This window comes from Scomber scombrus, chromosome 2 (assembly GCF_963691925.1).
Source record: "Scomber scombrus chromosome 2, fScoSco1.1, whole genome shotgun sequence".
Taxonomy (NCBI): Eukaryota; Metazoa; Chordata; class Actinopteri; order Scombriformes; family Scombridae; genus Scomber; species Scomber scombrus.
Window position 1 is genome coordinate 16640587 of NC_084971.1, and position 20716 is coordinate 16661302.

At 37.7% G+C, this 20716-nt stretch overlaps 3 protein-coding genes across 3 annotated transcripts; 2 read left to right on the plus strand and 1 right to left on the minus strand.

Moving 5' to 3' along the window:
* The first annotated feature begins 422 nt into the window (after positions 1 to 422).
* pane1 (proliferation associated nuclear element) lies at positions 423 to 4439 on the plus strand. The gene is made up of 6 exons (XM_062436819.1): positions 423 to 501; positions 1787 to 1863; positions 2108 to 2206; positions 2596 to 2675; positions 2919 to 3010; positions 3276 to 4439. Exons 1-6 carry the CDS (start codon positions 445 to 447, stop codon positions 3423 to 3425), a joined length of 555 nt encoding a protein of 184 aa, XP_062292803.1. The 5' UTR covers positions 423 to 444; the 3' UTR covers positions 3426 to 4439.
* Positions 4440 to 6530: 2091 nt separating this feature from the next.
* Positions 6531 to 8679, minus strand: mb (myoglobin). Its single transcript, XM_062428163.1, has 4 exons — positions 8627 to 8679; positions 7786 to 7871; positions 7296 to 7515; positions 6531 to 7096 (listed from the first exon to the last, which is right to left on the minus strand). Exons 2-4 carry the CDS (start codon positions 7866 to 7868, stop codon positions 6956 to 6958), a joined length of 444 nt encoding a protein of 147 aa, XP_062284147.1. The 5' UTR covers positions 7869 to 7871; positions 8627 to 8679; the 3' UTR covers positions 6531 to 6955.
* A 3615-nt stretch (positions 8680 to 12294) lies between these two features.
* On the plus strand, positions 12295 to 19948 carry LOC133990468 (serine hydrolase-like protein). The gene is made up of 12 exons (XM_062428801.1): positions 12295 to 12465; positions 13440 to 13583; positions 14414 to 14527; positions 15664 to 15705; positions 15792 to 15811; positions 16155 to 16229; positions 16717 to 16826; positions 16920 to 16999; positions 17118 to 17152; positions 17252 to 17328; positions 17415 to 17502; positions 17891 to 19948. Exons 1-12 carry the CDS (start codon positions 12408 to 12410, stop codon positions 18032 to 18034), a joined length of 987 nt encoding a protein of 328 aa, XP_062284785.1. The 5' UTR covers positions 12295 to 12407; the 3' UTR covers positions 18035 to 19948.
* Positions 19949 to 20716: the final 768 nt, after the last annotated feature.

Below are 20716 nucleotides of genomic sequence, written 5' to 3' on the forward strand. Positions count from 1 at the left end.
TACGTAATTGAAATAGTTACATTACTTATTACATTTTAAATAGGTTACCTCGTAATCTGTAACCTATTATATTTCCAAAGTAACCTTCCCAACCCTGCCTGCCGAGGTGTCATTGAGCAACACTCCTGAATCATTACCTGCTGTTGAAGCACCTTTGTTACTCCCTGCTAAAGTGGAAACAGAAAGCTGATTTACTAGTCATAGTATTTTTGCGTAAAAAGCACAATCTGTAGTAGTAGTAGTAGTAGTAGACCCCGAGCAGGCTGCACAGCCCCTCTTAGCCTGTAGGTGACAGAACATGACCGCCAATGTGTGGGAAGCGTCATGACGTCAGATGCACGTTTAAAAAAGAAGCGCGCAGGAAGGTGTCACTGGATTTATCTGAGTGCTAAAATACACGAAGCAGAGACTGAGAGGTGTATTTATGTCTGTGTTTCTGTCAGCATGTCGTTACTGAAGCCGTTTAGTAAACTGCCTACTTTGAACACAGCCAGCATCTTGGTGAGTTTGTGTTTTACAGCTTTTAACTATCGACAGCTAACAGTGTGTGGACCGTGGTGCTAAAAACAACAGCAGTTCAAACGGTGCTGTGACACTTTGAGAAAATGTTATGAAATATAAACGTTTTTAAAGTGAGTTCAGTTTGCTCAGTCATCAGTTTGAATAACTAGTATCTTAAATACGCGTGAATATAGAGCGTTTATTCTGTTAGTTGGGGAGAAAAGCTTTAAAAACATGTATAAAAGTGGTTTTCTGTTGTGGTTGAAGTTTATACACCTAACACAAATATTTATCTAGGGAGCTTTTAAATCACATGTCGTCCATCCTGAGGGTTTTCCTACCTGGCAGATAAAAACTTGTAATTAATAAGAGGCTCACCTTGACATTGTCCACAAAAAAGCAAAACAAATATTCACATGCTCCCTCATTCAGTGACTCCCAACCTTCAGTGGGTTGCAAGATCAATCTGTATGGGAATGTTAGTGGGATAAAAAAAAAGGGGGGGAACACAATCATGCTACATAATGATATATTCTTTTGATGAGCACAGATCTGAAGTCTTAAATATTTGCTAACTTTAACGTTTTTTCACATTATAATAGAGAGCAAAGTTCCAGCGTCTTTGTATAATAAAGCTATCTGAAGAAATCACCTCTGGGTGGCATCCTTCTCCAATTTACAGCATGTCAGTCCGTGGTGAGAGAGGAGCAAAGCTGCACTGAAATAAATAAAGTAATCAGTCAGTTTCCAAAATTAATATGATATCTGCAAGTTTTTAAGTTTTACTGGAAATGTCAGACTGGATGCAGATTTTGTTTTGCTGTATGGTGATCCCACTTGAGTTAGAAAGATTTTCAAAACTATATGTATAATTATAGTTCTTGGTGTGGACGTCTAATGGTTTCATTTACTGCTCGTTGCAACTCTATTCAGAAGTACTGCTTTCATTGAGTCTGTTTACAGCAATATATTTTATGAGGGTTTCAAAGTTTGTATGTAAATTTTAAATTTGCAAAGTAACTGCTGCTGTCATGTGCAGTCAGATCAGTAGGAGTAAGTTGAACACACTGGAAATACTGAATCAAAGCAGAATTGTAAGTATAGTAATTAGGAAAATAAAAGCCACGTGTTTACTTTCCACCTATTGTTCAAATACTCATTGGGACCAATTTTTGGATACAGTAGTCTGTTTTTTTTTTTTTTTGTTAAAAGTTTTATGGCAGTGTATTAAAGTGAAAAGTGTTATCGCCAGGTTTTGTGCTGACATGGTGTGTTTTTCCTCCAGCTGGTGGAGAGCGAGGAGCAGTTTCAGCAGAGTTTAGCAGATGCTCTGTTGGAGGAGACCGCTGTCACTATGAATGTGTGAGTAGTGCTTCATGCTGCACACACTGAAGTCAACTGGCTGTTACTGGAAACAGTCGTGATGCTCAGCGTGAAACAACATCTGCAACTCTGTTTGAAAAATACTTTATCAGAAAGCTAGGAAATGTGTGTAACCAATTTATTTACCAGGGGATTGCAAAAACAGGTCTCCACTCTGTGTCATTCCTTGTGTTTACTTCATATCAATGAACATATTTAATTTTGCAACATGTGTTTTAAACAGGAGACTATCCAAGAGTCTTCCGCTGCCCAAGGAGAATGAGGAGAGTCGTCCAAGGATCGACCTTGTGGTGTTCATCATCAACCTGACATCAGAGCTCAGGTAACTTACCTGTTCATTTTTTAATCTCCTCACCTGTGTGCTTGTCTAACCACCATAACGTATCATGCATATATGTATGTTCTTAGTTGGTCAATTATCAAATTATTTGGCAGTTCATTTTCTATCGATCAATTATTTATTATTGCAACTCTACTGTAAAAATAATAATAATAATTTGGTTTTCTTGTTTTTTTATCTTGCTGCCAACAAATACTGTTATAATAAAGGTTATAATGAGTAATTGTTTGTTTTTGACATCAAAGATTTGATTTTATCGCCATGTATAAAAGGGCCTTGGTCTCATAGAGTGAAATATAGTTGGAAGAATTGTTCAAATGTACTTAGTCAATTCTGAAGTGATGGTGACAATAACTATTTTGTTTTCATAGTTTTCAGTCAGCAGAAGCTTCCCTGAAACATTTGGACTCTGGATATTTCCTTGGAAAAGTCTGCTTCTTGGTCATTAATGGTGAGGAAATGGGTTAAATCTTATTAGGTGTTCGTTTTCTATGACATGAAGGAAAACAATAAAGGAGCAAAAAGGATGAAATTGAACAGAAATTATCAAAGATGAACAATTTTTCGCAATTTATCTATCTCATCTCTCCATTAAATATGACAAAATCTTAGCTCAGCATTTGGTCTTTTAGCTCAGCGTTTTCTGTGTCTCTCACTGACTCGCTGCCCTTTTTAATGCTTCTGTGTCTTGTAGCTCGTAACGCTTCAGTCCCAATAGAGCGCCTGGATGCTGTCAGGAGGCTGGCTGCATCGCTCCACTGCCCCCTGCTTTTTGCAGAGGATCAGGTTTGTGTTAACTTCAGTCACAAACATTGAGGATGGGTTTTAAAGCTAAAATGTTGTTTCATTGACAGATGTTTGTGTATCACTGTCACATAGCTGCCCACATTGGGCTACTACTTATGCATATGATTACTATATGAAGATTGCTGTTCCTGGTGTAAATGGTCTATATACTGTGCTATTGTTAAAGATATAAGAACAACATGTCTTTTTTTGTGTGTTTTTCTGTTTCTATAAAATGGGTCTTGTGACTCTTCCTCCTCTCCAGACACCAGATGGTGTGACCAATGCTGCAGAGAGGCTGCTGACCATCCTGAAGGTGGCAGCCGGCCGTGTTCCTATGGCTACAGCTCTCTACCTGTCCAACCTGACTCGATGCACTGTGCCCCCAGACATCGACCAGCCGAGCTTTGATTAGTTCTTTGTTTAGTTTGATTAGTTTTTTGAAAGGTCTTATCTACTATTTCACTAATATATTTATCTGTAATTGTACAACACAACTTGTGCACAGTCAATAAGTCATCTTACAGCGTTTCATCTGTTTATTTTAAATGTTTGTGCTTTTGTTTTGTTTTTTTCCTTTTCTGGGTTTTCTTTTTCTTTTGAAGACTATTAGCAGAACTGGTTACTCAGCTGTAGTTAAATACATGTGTGCGCGCGTGTGCGTGCGTGCGTGTCAATCAACATATCATATTAGGAAAACAGGTGTAGATAATATTGTTAAAAGGTCTTTCCTAGTTTCAGAGTCTGTGCATGCTGCCAGACTGTCACATTGTCATGTGTTATTGGAGCACTTAGATGCAGCGGATAGTTTGTTTGTTATTAATAAGACTTTGATTCTCCTGCTACAGTATGACTCTTCAAAAGACCTACCTACCTGATAACTGTTATATTGAGGGTATAAATCCTCTTTGATGTGGACTAAAATACTAATAACAATATCTTTTTGTTCCTTGAACAGAGTCAACAAAGATGTGATTTTTAAAGTATACATGCAGGATTTGTCTTGTTGCTATTTGTAAATTCAGCACTCAAAGTTTGCCCCTACTCCCTGGCTCTATGACACAAAAAACATATGCTTCATCTTGTCCGCTGTGGCTCTGCAGGCAGAGGTCAGAGTCTCTGTGGATACATATACTGCCGCACACTAATAGTGGGTCATAACAGATAAATGAGAGGGATTATTTTGTATCAGTGAATACATTGTGGTTTTTTTTGTTTTTAGGAAAATCCTACTTAGTATGCTTTTAAATGTCACACAGCTTTCTCTGTATATACTGTTGGAGTGTTTGTTTTTATGGTTTATGTACTTGTACAATAGTTTGTTTGTTTTTTAGGCTTTTAATGTCAATACAAACAAATAAATCAGCTATTATCAATAAAAATATAACTGACCTCTGTGGGGTCAAACTGAATTCTTGAAGAAAAGGATATTGACTGACTTATGATTTGCATAAAAAAAAATACTTTCCATATTTGTAACTATTTTTATGTACTGTTTGTATTAAAATAAAATGTTAAAAAAGGACCCTACCTGATATTTTTCCAGTATATTTTAATCACAGCTTATCATGGGCCATAACTCAAATTAATCAATAAAATTTGCTGCATTTATTCACTGAATTGCAATTTGTTTAGATATTAATAGATATCCCCTGCTCTAAACCAACCTACAAGTGGAGAACCTAACTACACTAATCCAGGTTGATGATACAAAAATGTCAAATACAAAGCAACAACAACTTCATTTAAATAAATCTAGAGCATAGATGACCATCCCAATAGTAGCCTGTTGAACAAAAGTACTGAATCTGTTGTCCTGTTGTTTGACCTCAATACATTCAACAGTTGGTCCAAAAGGAAGAGGTGTGTCCCCAGGAGTGTGACCAGAGGCACTGTGCATAGTGTCACGTCCGCACACACACGCACACTCTATTAATAGTTAGCTTATCACCGTGGCAGTTATCCATCATTCAATTTAACTAAACATTGTTAAGTCATTAAGCCAAAAACTGGGTGGACATCAGGGAGTCGGTGGGACTGGAATGTCTGATAACATTGTTATCTTTTACTATCTTCGCTCTTGAAGTCATCACAAATCAGTGATGCTTGACTAGTTGACCCAGAGACTGGATGGGTTCTGGTTCTGGACTCACTGATTGAAGCAGGTGTGATCAGTGGCTGCAACAGCAAAGACAATCCGATTCAGGTCCAAGAGCCAAAAATCAATAGTATTGTGCTTCTGACACATTTTGTGGTCTGTTTTCTGCAGACTTTGTGATTGTTTAAGGGATGATGGCCGTCCTCTAAGGCGAGATAAGTGTCATGGTACAGCAGCAATGTTATCATCATTCTCACCTCTAGTCTTCATAATTGCTCCTGTAGTCAAGTGTCAACCATCAGTTTATAATCAGTGATTGAGGTATCACACCTGCTGCGTCTAGTGGTGAAAGTTTGCCAATGAATCAAGTAGTCAGTCAACAATAAATGAATAACCATTAGTTGCAGATTTATTTATTTTTCATACAAAAATGACAAACATACTGTTTTTTTAGCTGCCATTGTCTTTTTAAAAATCATAAATTCAAGTTTATAAAGTTTATTTTTCTTTTTTCTTTCTTTTTTTTTTCTTTTTACATTTGTCACTTTGAGCTTTGATTTTTCCTAAAGCTCAAAGTGATTCCAAATCTGGGGGTTTAAACAAATTTTCACTTTTTTCCTGTGAGATATTGGATACTTTTGACCTCTCTGTGTCTGAAAATCATTCAAAGGATTGCAGCCTGTGATGAAGGGTTGCTGCAGACATTGCTTTATTTTCAGGAGTCACAAGTATAGATTAAAGCCACATTGACTACCTCTCAACATTGACGTGAGAGGTGGGAATGAGGTATTACAGCAGCAGCAGGGGTTATAAAGAGAGATGAGATTAAATACAGAGTTGACACTTGAACAACGTAGGGAGGAGGGGGTGGATTAATTCTTGAAAAGTGAAGGGTTGAGAGTTCACAGGAAGCTGCAGGAAAATCCCTAATATGGCTGCTGTGAGATGGACTGTCCACCCTGCCAGAGACTGAGAGGGACAGTCCACTCTGCCAGAGACTGTGAGACAGACTGTCCACTCTGCCAGAGACTCTTCTGCGTCACGTCTACATGGATCAGGTGACTGAGAATTGAAAGGTAGTCCAAAAGGTTATACTCTGCATAAGTGTCTTTGGTGACATTGCTGTAGATGAAATGCTCAAGTGGGGTCCTTCGAAGTGTGTACACATATATCTGTATGCATGTGTGCACACATTTGAAGTGAAGAGTTTTAGTCTTGCTGTGATCCCTATCTGGCTGTCTGACTTTAACAATATGCTGCATTGGCTCTCAGGCTGCATATCTCACCAAAGACATCCGTTCTCTCATGCTTTATCATTTATTTATAGAGCATGACTAGCAATTAATTCACCCGATTTATATCCCTCGTGGCCTACCGCACAGAGGACACAGAAGGTTAGTAGTAAAAAAGTGAGTCATCAAGTGTGTTTCTGTGTTTTTTTTAATGAACAGAGTAAAGCAACACACAAGTGTTATAGGTAATATATGACAACAGGGTACAGTCATATTGAACTTCATTTGCTGTTAGACAAGAATGCTTCATTTCATTACACTGAAATATAAACCATATTTATCCGAGCAGTTACAGGAGTGGATACAACAACAGAAAAAACTATACAAACTAATGCAGTCAAGTACATAACTGTATTAACAGATATATGAGATATTTTGGTGAAGACTATAATGTTCATGTTCTTTGGTAATATTTAGGGTCATATATTTATGGCATTGTTAAAACTGATTTTCTTTTATTGTAATCTTAATATTTGAATCTATTTTCAAATGTTCACTTGCTGGTAGAAAGTGCTCCTGTCTGCTGGCTGACCTCGCTGTATGGCTTGTGTGATTTCAGCCACTGAAGCCCAGCTCTTTGTAGTTGGCGTCCATATCGGCGATGAAAACACCCATCACGTTCCTCAGGGCTGTCTGCCCAGCAGCATCAAGTCCAGCCTTCTCCTGCATGACCTTCACAATGATCTCAGTAATCAACTGGAAAGAAAACACAGAGCTAATTATACAAACTGCTTTTAAAATCAGGTTAGATATGAGAAAATGTCTCGAATGCAGCTGTATCAATACCACATGAAGAAGCAACTTCAAGGTAAAAAGACATTTTAAAGGGGGGAAGGAGGTGTGTGAAGGATCAGAGATATTTGCTAAAATATTCTCTGATGCACAACAATCTCACCTTGAAGTTATTGATGGCAATCTTGTGCTTAGTGGCGTGGCTGTTTGCAAGAGGTTTGACAATGGAAGCGTGATTGCCTTTGGCCTTCAGCACCTCTCCAAGTTTCTTCAGCACAGTGGCACCATGGGCAGAAATAGCTGCGTTACCGGCCATGTCACCCTGGCCGATGCCAGCGAATTTGGGGAACAGCTTCTGGGTGTCAGGGTGCTCTGCAAATAAACTGTGGAGAAAAGGAGGATTAACAAGTGATAGCACAACACCAGTATCATAGTCACACTGAGTAAATGTCTTTAACAAAGGGCACAGTGTTTCACCACCAACATTTTATTTATGACAATGTGAAGAAGACTTTGAAACATGATATTACAGAAAATACAATTGAACAAATATCTAACTAATGTTTGTTGGACCTCGGTATTTCTAAACTCCTGGCTGAAGTTCTGCCTACGACCTGACCTTCATGAAAGAGTATTCTTATCTTGCCACTGACCGGGTCAGAACCATGTTTCCAATGTTGTCATAGTCCGCCTCCACTGGGCCCCAGAACTTCAGAACTGCGTCAAAGTCAGCCATGACCTGAGAAGGTGATTTAAAGAAAGACAAAAAAACCCTTGACTTGAGAAGTAAAAAAACGATTCTGCCACTTTAAAGAAAATCAGATGGAAAAGGAAGAGTCGCAATCAGTGGTAAACAAACCTCCCTGATTATTAGAAGTTACACAAATAGTGTTATCCTTTTGCTCCAGCATTGCATTTCTCATGTTTGATTTGATGGCCAACAGCCAAGAGTCCCATCAAGAGCAGCTCATTAAGAGAAAGTGGTGAGGACATGACCTCCGCTGCCCTCACCGAGTCTGTAATGTAACCTCGATATGGCTCTGCATAATGTATGTAAAGTGAAATCAGACACACTCTTGGTTTTAATGATTTTAAGGCTGTTGCAGGCTAATAAAGAGCACATTAACAACAGATCATTTTATGCATAAATAGGGTTTTTTTCTCCTTGAGGACAATTATTTGCTTTCCTATCTCCTGATAGTATTTTTCCCACAGCAGTCTTAATTTACAGACATTTTTAAATTGCTTTCTTGTAGAAAAAACAAAAGTATTCATTGCTATTCTGAATCCCTAAATATAAAAATACTAGTGTACTATATTTTCACTGTTTAGTATTGTATTGATTAAAAGTTGCTTTAATCTATACATTTTTGTGTTTATTTCACATTTAAGTCCCTTTTTCTCACTTTCAGCCAATACACTATAAATCAGTACAAATAAAGAATAATTATTCCAACATTAAATTATAAAACCATTAAAAAATCCAATACCTACCTGGAAAGTAGTGAGATATCCTGCACGATTACACCAAATTCTTCTTCGTCTGACTTACCCCCCAAAGCTGACCTTTTATACTCCCTCCCTCTGTCCTGCTACCAAATTATTCCAGCCCTCCCATCCGTCTACCTCTCCCACTGCACGTCTCTTAAAATGCTTGCGACACCTCGAAGCTTAATCTGGAAACTTTTTTGATGCCACACAAACATAATCTCTGACATGTTTAAGTGTCACTGGGGGCATCTTTTTTGTTTCATCTCACTGAGCCTTCATATGCCTCACATAATCTCATTTGAATAAAGAAGATAATATTTTTTCAGAAAGATATACAAACACACAAAGTGAAATGGTGTGTGTGTGTGTGTGTGTGTGTGTATGTGTGTGTGTGTGTGTGTGTGTGTGTGTGTGTGTGTGTGTGTGTGTGTGTGTGTGTGTGTGTGTGTGTGTGTGTGTGTGTGTGTGTGTGTGTGTGTGTGTGTGTGTGTGTGTGTGCTTGCTTGCGCTCCTGCATGCATGCGTGTCTGTTTGTATAAAAGGCTGCCAGAGTTTACAGCCAGGGCAACAGGGTTAAAGAGGAACTATAAACTTGTGAGGAAAATAATAATTAATTGAATTAAATAGTTTCACACTCATTATTAATGCACAGAAACAATAAAGACTTTGTCTGAAGGAAGGTTTTGTGCGATCTATCTATTGAAGCAGTCTTTCCTGCAGTGTGCAGGGTTGCATTACTTTTATACGGTGCATAGTTTCATTTTTACATTAGAGAAGAATTTTTTTGAAGAATTATGATACTTGACTAACGGGAAACATTTCAGAGCCACAGTAATATACTTTCAGTTCATCAGGTGCACCTACAGTAGCTAAGACTCATGCAGTCTCACACAGTAGACCTGCTATAAATCCTGCCTTAATGAAGGTTATAATGTTCAGTTTTTGTTGAAACTGTTATACAGACCAATGTGTCAACTCTCTGGTCATTTTGGAGGCTGTAGTTTGTGGTGCTGCTTAATTGTATTTTTTAAAAGAAATACAAAGAGGCATCTAGGTGTACCTCTCAGCTGAGTGTGAAATTAATGAATAAAGCACTAAATAACTAAATAAATCTTTGTTTTGTTAAGGAAGAGAAGCTTCCAAATGGAAGATGAAATGTATTTATTTCCTTCAGCTTCTTATTGACATCACCACGTGTGTATCTTACTGAGGTCTGATTCAGGATAACGCAATCAGCAGAGAAAAAATCAATAGAGAATTGGCACATGGATTGTAGTTTTAAAACTTTTTTGAACTGAACAGGCAACATTTCAACTTAGTTAAGTTTAATCAACTTTGTTTCACAAGGATTATCCACTCAGTATCAATAGTGCTTTTCAGAGTGTCTTGGGTACATATAATAAAAACAGTAAGGCAAATAAAATATATCAATCGATAATAATTTGCACAATTTGCCTGATGAAGTTAACATGACAAAGGCCAAGACACATATAAACTATACAGATAATCAATAATATACAACAAAATAATATACATCAGTATATACACATACACATTGATATACTGATATATCAATTATACATATATATAAATATATATATGTGTATATATATATATATTTACTTTTACAGAGAAAACAATAGGCAACTCCACGACCATGGCCTCTATGCACGCTCACACTGCAAGACTCCATTACTGAGGAAAAGGCATATTGAAGCTCATTGAACCCTCACACACTGTTCATATTCAGACCATCCAGAGTATCCCCTCATAATTAGTCTCTGCCAAATTTCTGCCCAACGAATCATTCATGAATATGTCATCATCAGCCACAGATAAACAATAAATCAATCAATCAATCAATCAATCTTTATTTGTATAGCGCCAAATCACAACAAAGTCATCTCAAGGCACTTTACACATAGAGCAGGTTCTAAACCGTACTCTTCAGGTTTTAATTTTAAAGATACCCAACATTCCCACATGAGCAAGCATTTAGCGACAATGGCAAGAAAAAACTCCCTTTTAACAGGAAGAAACCTCAGGCAGAACCAGGCTCAAAGTGGGCAGCCATCTGCCTCGACCGGTTGGGGTAGAGAGGAGAGAGAGGAAGAATAGGAAAGAGAAGCACATTGAAAATCAACATTGAAGCTAGTAGGTCCAGCACTGGAATCTGTCATCCGGACGTCTACAGGCCCAGATTACCTGTGAGACGAGCAAGCACAGACAACTCCGGGGAAGAAGTTTAGGTTATTGAATGCCTATAGCAGCATAAACTAGGAGCTGGTCCAGGACAAGCCTGGCCGGCCCTAACAGCAAAACAAATCCTAAATGAAGCTTTCAGAGAGCTGAGAGAGTTAATTATCCAGTTTTTACCATAGACTGTATGCACACTTTGTGTTTATGGAGAAAAAAACATTAATTGTATTAAGTGTGAAGAATGTAACAGTATTTTTTGAATTTTTTAATAAATATGTGTCAAACTGGAAACAAACTGCATTTTTGTGTATTCTGGGTATTTAGGGTGTTTTTACAGCTCTCATATGTAAAAATGGGTCAATTTTGACTCTGAACAATATGTAAGGGTTAAAGCAACATTTGGGCAATCCTATGAAATACTGGGAGCATCACATCACAGCATCTTGAAGCTGTCATTACAAACAAAGGATTCTCCACTAAGTCAGTTCACCTCTGGGTCTCCCTACTGGAACGGGCAGGGGAACGGAGGATCCACTTAATAGAGCAATACTCTAATGTAATTAGTGGGCTAAAGTCAGTCACACCTCGACTTTTCATTCATAATATTATAAATACAGGCCTATAGTTCATGCACATTTTTATTTTTCTGGGTTGTGTGAAATGGCTAAAACAATAGGTAATACAAAACAAATCTATGCACCTCCAAGGTGAATTGGTTTAGTCTTAGTATCAATCACGAAATAGGGGAACAGATTTCATATGATGACATCATTGACGATTTTGCATCAAGGAAGGCCAGAAGGGTTAGGTTTTAGTTGGCTGTTGTGCCATTTAAACAATGTGTTTGCTGTTCTAAGTGCAAAAGTGTAATAATTATATTCTCTTCAGTGTGTTTCCCATTTGTGTAAGAAGGATTTGTGCTATTAAGAATATTTATAATATATCAAACAACCCCTGGTATGATTCCTTCTGCATTTCCTCTGTTAAACTACTGTAACCTGTAAGAGCCCGCACAGATGTTTTCACTTATTCTGGTTGATAAGAGGTCAACTCATGTCGAAGAAGCTATGCTGGTTTACATGAAGTTGTTATAGGCTCTAAACAATAATGACAAAGCTATAATTGGTCCCACACAAACAGGTGCAGGAGGAACATGAAATTAATTAATTTTGAACACAACATGCCACACATAGACCTATATCAAATGAATAGATGCTGATGTATCTGCTTTGTGTCATATGCTAATATGTTACAGTGTTTAAGGGTTGTAATAATAGCCTAAAGGAAAGTGTGTTAAACTGTAAGCTTTCTCTTGTGGTCACACAGCCATCAGTCCCCCTGCTGGTTAGCTGTTATCATCACATTGGGTGAAAGGTAAGCCCCTCCTCCTCTGAACGCTGATTGGGCCACACTCTAGTTTCATGTCTCCGATTACCCAATAGCATCATCAGCTTTTACAGCACCCGGAAGAACAGTAGTGAGTGTCCGCCAGCTGGAAACAAACATTTTACTCGTAGTTTTAGACATAGTTCTTTTGTTTTTATCTTTTTTAATCACACTTGAGGTTCAGCAGAGGTGCTCTCAAATGATGCAGGCTTTGAAAAGCGTCAGACACCTGACGTCCAGCACAATGAAACAAGCAGGTGACGAAATTCACTGATTCTGTGTTTTTATGAGAAATATAACTTCACTAACCTTAGTTATTTTATTTAAAACCATGGCGACTTTTTTTTTGGAGAAATTAGTCGTGTTTATGTGTTAGCTATGTGTTAGCTGTGCTTATTCGTGCTTGTGAATCAGTATAATTACTCCAGTACTGTACTAAAATAAATGTTGAAGTACTTTCCATTTGATGTTATTTTATACTTCCACTCCACCACATTTCAGAGGGACATATTGTAGGCTACTTTCTACTCCACTACGTTTATTAGTAAACAAAACTACACCTTTTCCCTAATAAATATTGTACATAAAACTATTCTTGTACCAAGTTACTCTACACACAGAAGCAGCTTTCGATGGAAATATTACAGAAAGTAGATAAACAAATATTCCCAACAGGTGAGTGGACTGCGTCTAGAGTAGGGCCAGAACGATACTGGATTTTAGGGGCCGATATCAATACCTATATTAGGGAGCAAAACATTTCTGAAATCGATATATTGGCTGATAATGTTATATATACAGAATATCGACAAAAATACAATTTTTTTAGCAATGACCCCTAAGATGTGGTTATCAAACATGTGACAAAGATTTGTAATGGAGGCCATAATGTTTTACACTTTAACTGTTTAGTTTTACTGTTTAGTTTTTCAGTGCACTGAAACAGTAAACTTCACTGGGAATTTAGTAATTATAATTAGTTATGAGTCAAAAAAAACGGAACTACAAAAAAATGCAAGTAAGATAAATGTTAGAGTATACATAAAATTCTGCTCATATTACATAAAAAAACCCAAATCACACATATCGAACAACACATTCGCCAATACGGACATATATATGATAGGTCAGTATCAACCGACAATATCAGTTGGGCACTAGTCTAGAGAACAGTATAGAGACGTTACAGATTCATGTCCTTTATAACGAAACAGAGGGTGTCTTTGCTCAGTTTCAGAGCTCTGTCTACCGGTCCCATGGGGAGAAATCAAAGGTAAAGTCTGGGGTCCGGATCACGGTCGACCTGTGTTGTGCCTGCACGGTTGGGCTGATAACTGTGGTACATTCAACACTCTCATTCCTCTTTTGCCCAAAGGTAAGTCATGTTGTCGGGGTACATTCAAAACTGCCCTCAATCCCACGACTTTCAATATTCACACTTAAATTTTACACAAAAATTCTCCCACAAGCTCCCTTTCTTTCAAGCTGTTACAATCTAACAAGGGCTAAAACTAATGTTGATTATGGATTAGTTGTTTGCTCTAAAAAGGATAAAACTGTGAATTATCATTTCCGAAAGTCCAAGATGCCACCTAAGATGTCTTGTTTTGTCTTAACTGACAGTCCACAACCCAAAGATATCAAGTTTACTCTCATAAAAGACTAAATAACCCAGAAAATATTCACATTTATGACGCTGTAGCTGGGGAGAAAATTACTCAAAACTTTTAGTCAGTTATCAAAATATTTTGCTTTTAATTTTCTGTTGATCAATTCATTGTTGCAACCTTAAATCTAGTCCACAAAAGTTTTGGAGCTCTAAGCATTAATTGGAGTAGGAGCAGTGGGTATAGTACTTGTGATAAAATTGCCCCTGACAGCACCACTTGCCAAAACAGGGTCCTGAAAATTAAACTTGGTGGATTCAACACAACTTACTGCTTTCATGAGGCTCACCAGCTGCATAAGACAGAACACATGCACGTTTGTTGATGAAGATACCACTGCCCTTTACCAAAACACTGACATTACAGTTTGAGCTTGCTGAAAATGGAGTTTTAGACTATGATGTGCATTCAGCTAAACAAATCCCACCTACATTTTAGGGATAGTTTTTTTCTTTTCTACTTTATTACAGGTAGTTATTTAGGAAATTATGGGACAACTAATGAGACTAAATCCCTCCTTCTCTCTCCTTCCTCGCAGAGTGCAGATACGTGGCAGTGGACCTGGCAGGTCATGGTCTGTCTTCACATCGTCCACCTGGAGTCTTCTACTCCTTTCCTCTGTATGTGGCGGATATACGCACAGTTGTTGACGGTGTGTGACTTTGAGAAGTTGATGTTTAGCCTCTAGTTCAAATCCAGCATCAGTATTAGGGGCCATATTCACAAAACATCCTAAGGGTAAAAGTAGCTCATGACCATACAGTCTATGCTCATGACTGGTCGAGTTAGGAGAAACTTCTAAAGATGAGGGCTGTATCAGTCCTAACTTTAGGACTCCTGACAGAAATTCACTAAATATTTTAGAGTTAAAAGTAGCTCCTGTTAAGTCTGAAGTTAGAGGTCATGCAGAGGACTCCAGAGACATACTCACAGTCAGCTGCTGCAGGTAATGAGGCTCACTGTGTCAGCATTTTGGAAAAATACAACAATAACTTTTAAAAGTATATTTAGATGGTTAGCAGTAAACATCTCTCCTGTGAGACTGGAAAAATGCAGTTTTCAGGGCTGAAAAGCGTTTATTTCTTTCAGTGTACATTAATAATCACCAGCTGCAATAAATAAAGATGATTTTATAGCTGGTTACCTGGTGAAACTGGTGATTTGTAAAGGAACTTTGAGAAAGATTTGCTCTATCGACTTTGACATCAACATGCAGATGGTGTTTGATGTCAGATACAATCTACTTCTCAAGTCAGTATTTAACTTTTCATGCATCGAATCAGTATTAAATATATAAATTAATTAAATCTATCTCATCTAATCTGTCTTTTTCTTTACACTCCTGAAAATTGTTTGATTTCACATTGACTGACAGAGATTGGTCACTGGTCAATCCATCACTGAGCAGTGGTTCCTTTAGTATTTTATTAGTTGTTACAGTTTAGTTTTACACGTGTGAATGTTTTGTCTGAGGTGTAACAGTCAGACACAGTTTGAGAGTAGTGAGTTCTGTCCAGAGCTTTCAGACACATTTCATAGTTTTTTCATCAGATGACAAAGATGAGGATGTAAACTGAGCTATCTTTTTGACAACTAAAAAACTTAATTTTTGTTTATTTTATGTGATTTTGCAAACATTTGCCATCATATTGCTCAGCCATGGTGGCAGTAAAATCAGGCAATCAAAAAAAGGCAGCAATGTTCTCTTAAAACTATGAAAAGTCTTGAGATGTGTTGTGTGATGAGATGCGGAACCTGCTTTATGATCTGTGAAATTGACTCCCACAGCTCTCCAGTGGAGCAAATTCTCCATCATCGGCCACAGTATGGGTGAGTGCAGCTTTACAGCTGAGCTAGAGCAATTAAAATGTGGGCGGTATATTGTATTTATGTATCTACTTTTATCTTTTTTTCAGGTGGTAATGTTGCTGGAATGGTAAGTCTTAATGGCCTGTAGTATTTTTCATCTCTTTTATCATGAAAACTCAGCTCTTCTGTCAACACGTGAACTGTCTCATTGTTTATAGTATTGTTATGCATTGTCTACTTACAATTGTTTCTTACTTAAATTTTTTTTTTTTAAACAAGCAAACTAACAAACCCTTCAGTCTAGCGCTCTTTCTCGTTGCACTTGTCAGCCATGTGACAGTTTTTACTGTCCTCTAACACTTGATTGGTTTGCTTGCTCGTAAGACGCTTTTGATAAAAGCATCTCCCTGATGATTAAATTGTACATAGAATATGATTTTATATTTTCTTGTGTTTTCATGGGATCACAGTTCAGTGCACTCTACCCGGAGATGGTGGATGCTGTCGTATTGCTCGACTCATATGGATTCTTACCCACAGATCCGGTACTTTCAACTGGTTTAACATCCCAAACTGCAGTTATCAATAACTTATCAGTATTATTTTGATATTTAAAGGACCACTGTGTAGAATTTAGTGGCATCTAGCAACACAGACTTGGCAGAAATGGAAGATAATGTTCATAAATATGTTTAAATTAGTGTATATTCACCTGAAACTATGAATCGTTGTGTCTACAGTAGCCCAGAGCAGACCAAACACTGGCAGTAGAGAGGGACTTTCATTTTTTTTTACGGGTTTTGCAGCCACTGTGGGTTCTCCCACACACTTGGAAGGGTAGGGGGAGGCGAAGGGGAAGGCCACTAGAGGTCTATAAAACCTAGGCATTGTTCTTTTTAAAGAGGTAGTCTAAGCATTCACATTATATTATTGCATTGTGTCTCTCTATAAAAAGAAGTTGTGCTGTACACTGTTCTCATGTCTGTAGTTTTGAATTGCTTTACTCATCATTTATGTCTCATTTTCTTGCAGAAAGAAATGCCCCAGGTGATAAGACAGGGGATAGATGAAATGCTTCAGTTTGAAAAGAAGTCTAAAGACAAGAAGGAGCGAGTTTACACTTTTGAGAAGGCAGTTGAGAGGTATCACACATTCCTATTTACTGTTTTGAAAAGACTACTAAGCATCAACTCATCTAGTGAGTTTGTCTAAAAAAAGCCTTTTGTTTCATTCAGGCTGTTGGCTGCAAACCCAACTCTGTCTGAAGACTCTGTGAAGATCCTTTTAGAGCGAGGTCTAGTTCAAGTTGAAGGAGGTACGTCTTTTCAGCTTCATATGTGCTTTCATGTTTGTTTATGGGCGCTCAGGGGTTGACTCACTGAATAATCTCACTTTTCTTCCTCTTACGCTGGGATTTGAACATGATCTTGTAGGAGTTGTGTTCTCCCGAGACTTTCGTATTAATCTGGTAGGTTCCCGCTGCTCATTACTTTGCATTATTATTTATCCCAAAGGTCTCTTCAGCCCATAAAATGCATGTGAAGTATATTTTATTTCATGCTTTCAGAAAAACATAGTGCGCATCAGTTTGGAGCAGAGTCTGGAGATGCAGTCGAGGATACAAGCTTCTGTTCTGGTTGTTCTGTAAGATTTTCCTCCAACTCCCATAGTAAACACTGTGTAGTAGTACATACTGATTATACATACAATCTTGTTCTTTGTCTTTCCAGAGCAGAAGAAGGCTTTGAGAAAATATTTGCTGAACCAGATCAAAAGAAATTTACATCAGCGCTTCTCCAGGTCTATAGAGACAAAAATGTGAGTGTTTTAAAGTCTGTTTGCATAAAGTAGGTATGCTTGCATCTTGGTGGTTATTTTTAGCCACTAAGCCTGTGCGTAATTGTCCCTGATAGACAGACAGGCAGCTGCAAAGATGCAAAAGTAGCAGCGTTGTACGAGCTTAATGTCTTAGAGGCAGCAGAAATTGTTATAGCTGTTAACCTCAACGCTGACCTACATACTGTAACTTTGGTCAAAAAGAGGTGCTGATGAGAGGAAACGAAGGATCATACAAACATTGTTTATGATCTCTTTCTCAGTTTGGCGTTGATGAAGTGACTGAAAAATAAAAAGAGATGCTCAATAATTCATTTTAATTTAATCTCTCACCTTCATCTCTGTCCGTTTCTTGTTTTCTCTCTTTTAGCACACAGTGGTGACGGTACCAGGCGACCATCACATCCATCTGAATAATCCTGAGGTCGTTGCTCCGCTTGTGTCTGACTTCCTGCAGACCAGAGTGTTGTCACAGTCAGCCAGACAGACAGAAGAACAGATCTCTAAGTTATAAGAAAATATTTTATATCAAGATACATTCATATGACACAGCTGACCTCAAGTTTTACTTTTTTGTTTCTGACAGTTGTCATTTACTCAATTTGGTGCTTTATCCTCAGTCAACCAGCTGTTTTAACATCAACTAGTTGCCATATGCTACTTATTGGTGGGCTCTTTAATTATTTAAAGTATTATAATAGATACATTTCAATGTGTATACATATATACGTGTATATATATATAATCTCTTTGTACTGTTGTTACTTTGAGCTACAGTAGCATCATGAGCTCTGTTTCACACCAGGCTGCTCGACTTTAACGTAAGATTTTGTGCAAAATATTAGAAGGCAACATGTTGGGAGAGATGACGAGACAGCCTTAATGTATTTTTCAGCCCAATTTGTATCTTTTGCTTTTTTTTATGAATAAGTATAATTTACGACCAGGATCATTCAATTCAGTGAAGCATTATCAAATCTGCATTGGTCAGATCTTCTCTGTAGTGACAGAGGTCAACACTACTGTACTGGACTGTACATAAACAGTGAGACACTCCTGTAACACTTCATTCCACTAAAGTATGAAAGTAAAAAATAACTCAAGAAAACATGTGTAGCCAGTTATGGCATTGTGAGTTTAATTGTACAATAACAAGACTAAACTCCATAGCCACATATGCAGCCATACACACCAGAAAACAAATTGTTGGAAAAATTAAAAATAATTAGTTTGACACACGAGTCCCAGAGCATGGGAGAGCAGCAGGTCAGCAAACTGTCAATCGCTACTATACGTCTACAAATCTTATTAACCGAGCAATCATTTCTAAAATGACCACCAGCACAATTATAAGAGGGCTCAAGTACAGTGATGGAGACCATTATGACTCATTAAAAACGGACTCAGTAATTCTCGAGAGAATTTGACACTTTTAATGGGAGTGAGTTGGAGCCAGCATCTAGGGGCTGTAGGTGGGATTGTCACTTTCGCATCGCCTTTAGCCTTACACTGTGGTTGTTGCCACTTGGGGTGCACATGATCACATCAAGTGCAACAGAGCAGGGAGAGGGAGGGAGGAGCAGAGTGGCTTGCTTTTCGAGTTTCATGCTCATGCTAGCTTGATTTCCAGAACTTACATATTGTGAAGCTTTAACTAGACATTATGAAGTGAACCTACTACCGAGTAGTTTTTTCCAAGTATGTAAGAACATACCAGGAATCAATTAGAGAGATTCTTTATGGAATGTCTATTTTTAACTAATCCAGCAAAGTAAATACCAGAAGAATCTAAGCATTTCATCACGTTTATGGAAAAATCCCATGAAAATTCACTGTTGTTAGTGTTGCAACATTGCTCACAATGGCATAATAAGGAATGAAAAGAATAGCTACCTTGATATAAACTGGCAAAATGTCTGATGGCTTTTATATTGTCGAGGGTATGTATCATCATATTACCCTCTCCTACATGACAATTTGATATGAATCAAATACAGAAGTAATCACCTCTTCCCGTCAGCTTTTTGGCTTTAAAAAGTAACTCTGCACCAGGCTGGAAAGTGCTTTTTCTCTGCCCTCTCTGGTCTGTTTCACCTCTGACATAAGGCCGTCACGGTATACTGGTATTGACAAGAGATATATTTTTTAAATAAAATATTGATATCATGTTAATAATGCACATATGATAATAAATTGTAAATAATCCAGTGCCTCTTTAATGTTTAGTTTCTTTCTGTTCTAATTTTGTCTCCCTCCCTCAATGCTCCACACACACACACCTTGTGTATCTTTTATTAGTTCCTCTCTTTGCCTTTTGTGTAATTGTTCTTTTTGTATGCTTTTGCACCGTTATCGATACAGATTCTCTCTCCACCTACCTACACTCGTATTTGGAGTGTAAGTCATTTGCCAGAAAAGAGACAAAACACACAATAAACAAAGTTAAAGATGAATTTGTGTTGTGAAAATCTGATATCATGACAGACGCCTGTCACTACTCTGAGATGTGGTCAGAAATGTCTCTGTTGCCACCACACTCAACTGTGATGAGTCCTGGAGCACTATACCTGTACACATCACTGCAGCAAGGAAAGACATTAAATCATTGGATGTAAGCAAAAAGTAAGATTTCCAGGGGGTGTTAAGTCACCCTAAATAAGATGATGACAAAGTGCTTCTCATAAAAGTAATTTGACCAAAAGAGTCTTAACTACATAAATATCCAAGAAAAGTTCTGCCTTGAGAGTGCAGCGGGCACAATTCAGCTGTTACACATGGGAAAACAGGTGCTATTACAGGAAAACTAAAGTCAAACAACAATAACAAAGTGAAGAAATAAAAGATGAAAATATTCTCAGGACCAACAGGACAATCATTTTAACCTTTAAAGGAGCCTTCATCTGGATCTCCTCAAATTTGACATTGGCATTATTTCAAATTGCTACCAAAGACCTCCACCTTTCAGTCAGAGAAGAATTAGGTTTAATTAAAAAATGATTTGGTTTAGAGATTTCAGAGCTCTGTATATGTGTTCAACCCATCAGCAGCTCTCCATTTGATGTCTGTTAACAACTAGAGGAATGTTTTGGCTCCCCAGAAGAAGTTAAACATGCAAAAAGGTCAAAGGTTTTCCTAAATTTACCAATTAAGATCATACCAAGTAGATGAATATCTGACAGGCTTGGTTAAATTGAAG

Coding starts and splice junctions, on each gene's coding strand:
- pane1 (XM_062436819.1), top strand. CDS start 445: ATGTCGTTACTGAAGCCGTTTAGTAAACTGCCTACTTTGAACACAGCC. Junction 2,207..2,595: donor AACCTGACATCAGAGCTCAG/GTAACTTACCTG, acceptor TTGTTTTCATAG/TTTTCAGTCAGCAGAAGCTT. Junction 3,011..3,275: donor TGCTTTTTGCAGAGGATCAG/GTTTGTGTTAAC, acceptor CCTCCTCTCCAG/ACACCAGATGGTGTGACCAA.
- mb (XM_062428163.1), bottom strand. CDS start 7,868: ATGGCTGACTTTGACGCAGTTCTGAAGTTCTGGGGCCCAGTGGAGGCG. Junction 7,516..7,785: donor GGAAACATGGTTCTGACCCG/GTCAGTGGCAAG, acceptor TTTTCTCCACAG/TTTATTTGCAGAGCACCCTG. Junction 7,097..7,295: donor TTGCCATCAATAACTTCAAG/GTGAGATTGTTG, acceptor TTTTCTTTCCAG/TTGATTACTGAGATCATTGT.
- LOC133990468 (XM_062428801.1), top strand. CDS start 12,408: ATGATGCAGGCTTTGAAAAGCGTCAGACACCTGACGTCCAGCACAATG. Junction 14,528..15,663: donor TATACGCACAGTTGTTGACG/GTGTGTGACTTT, acceptor TGACTCCCACAG/CTCTCCAGTGGAGCAAATTC. Junction 16,230..16,716: donor GATTCTTACCCACAGATCCG/GTACTTTCAACT, acceptor ATTTTCTTGCAG/AAAGAAATGCCCCAGGTGAT.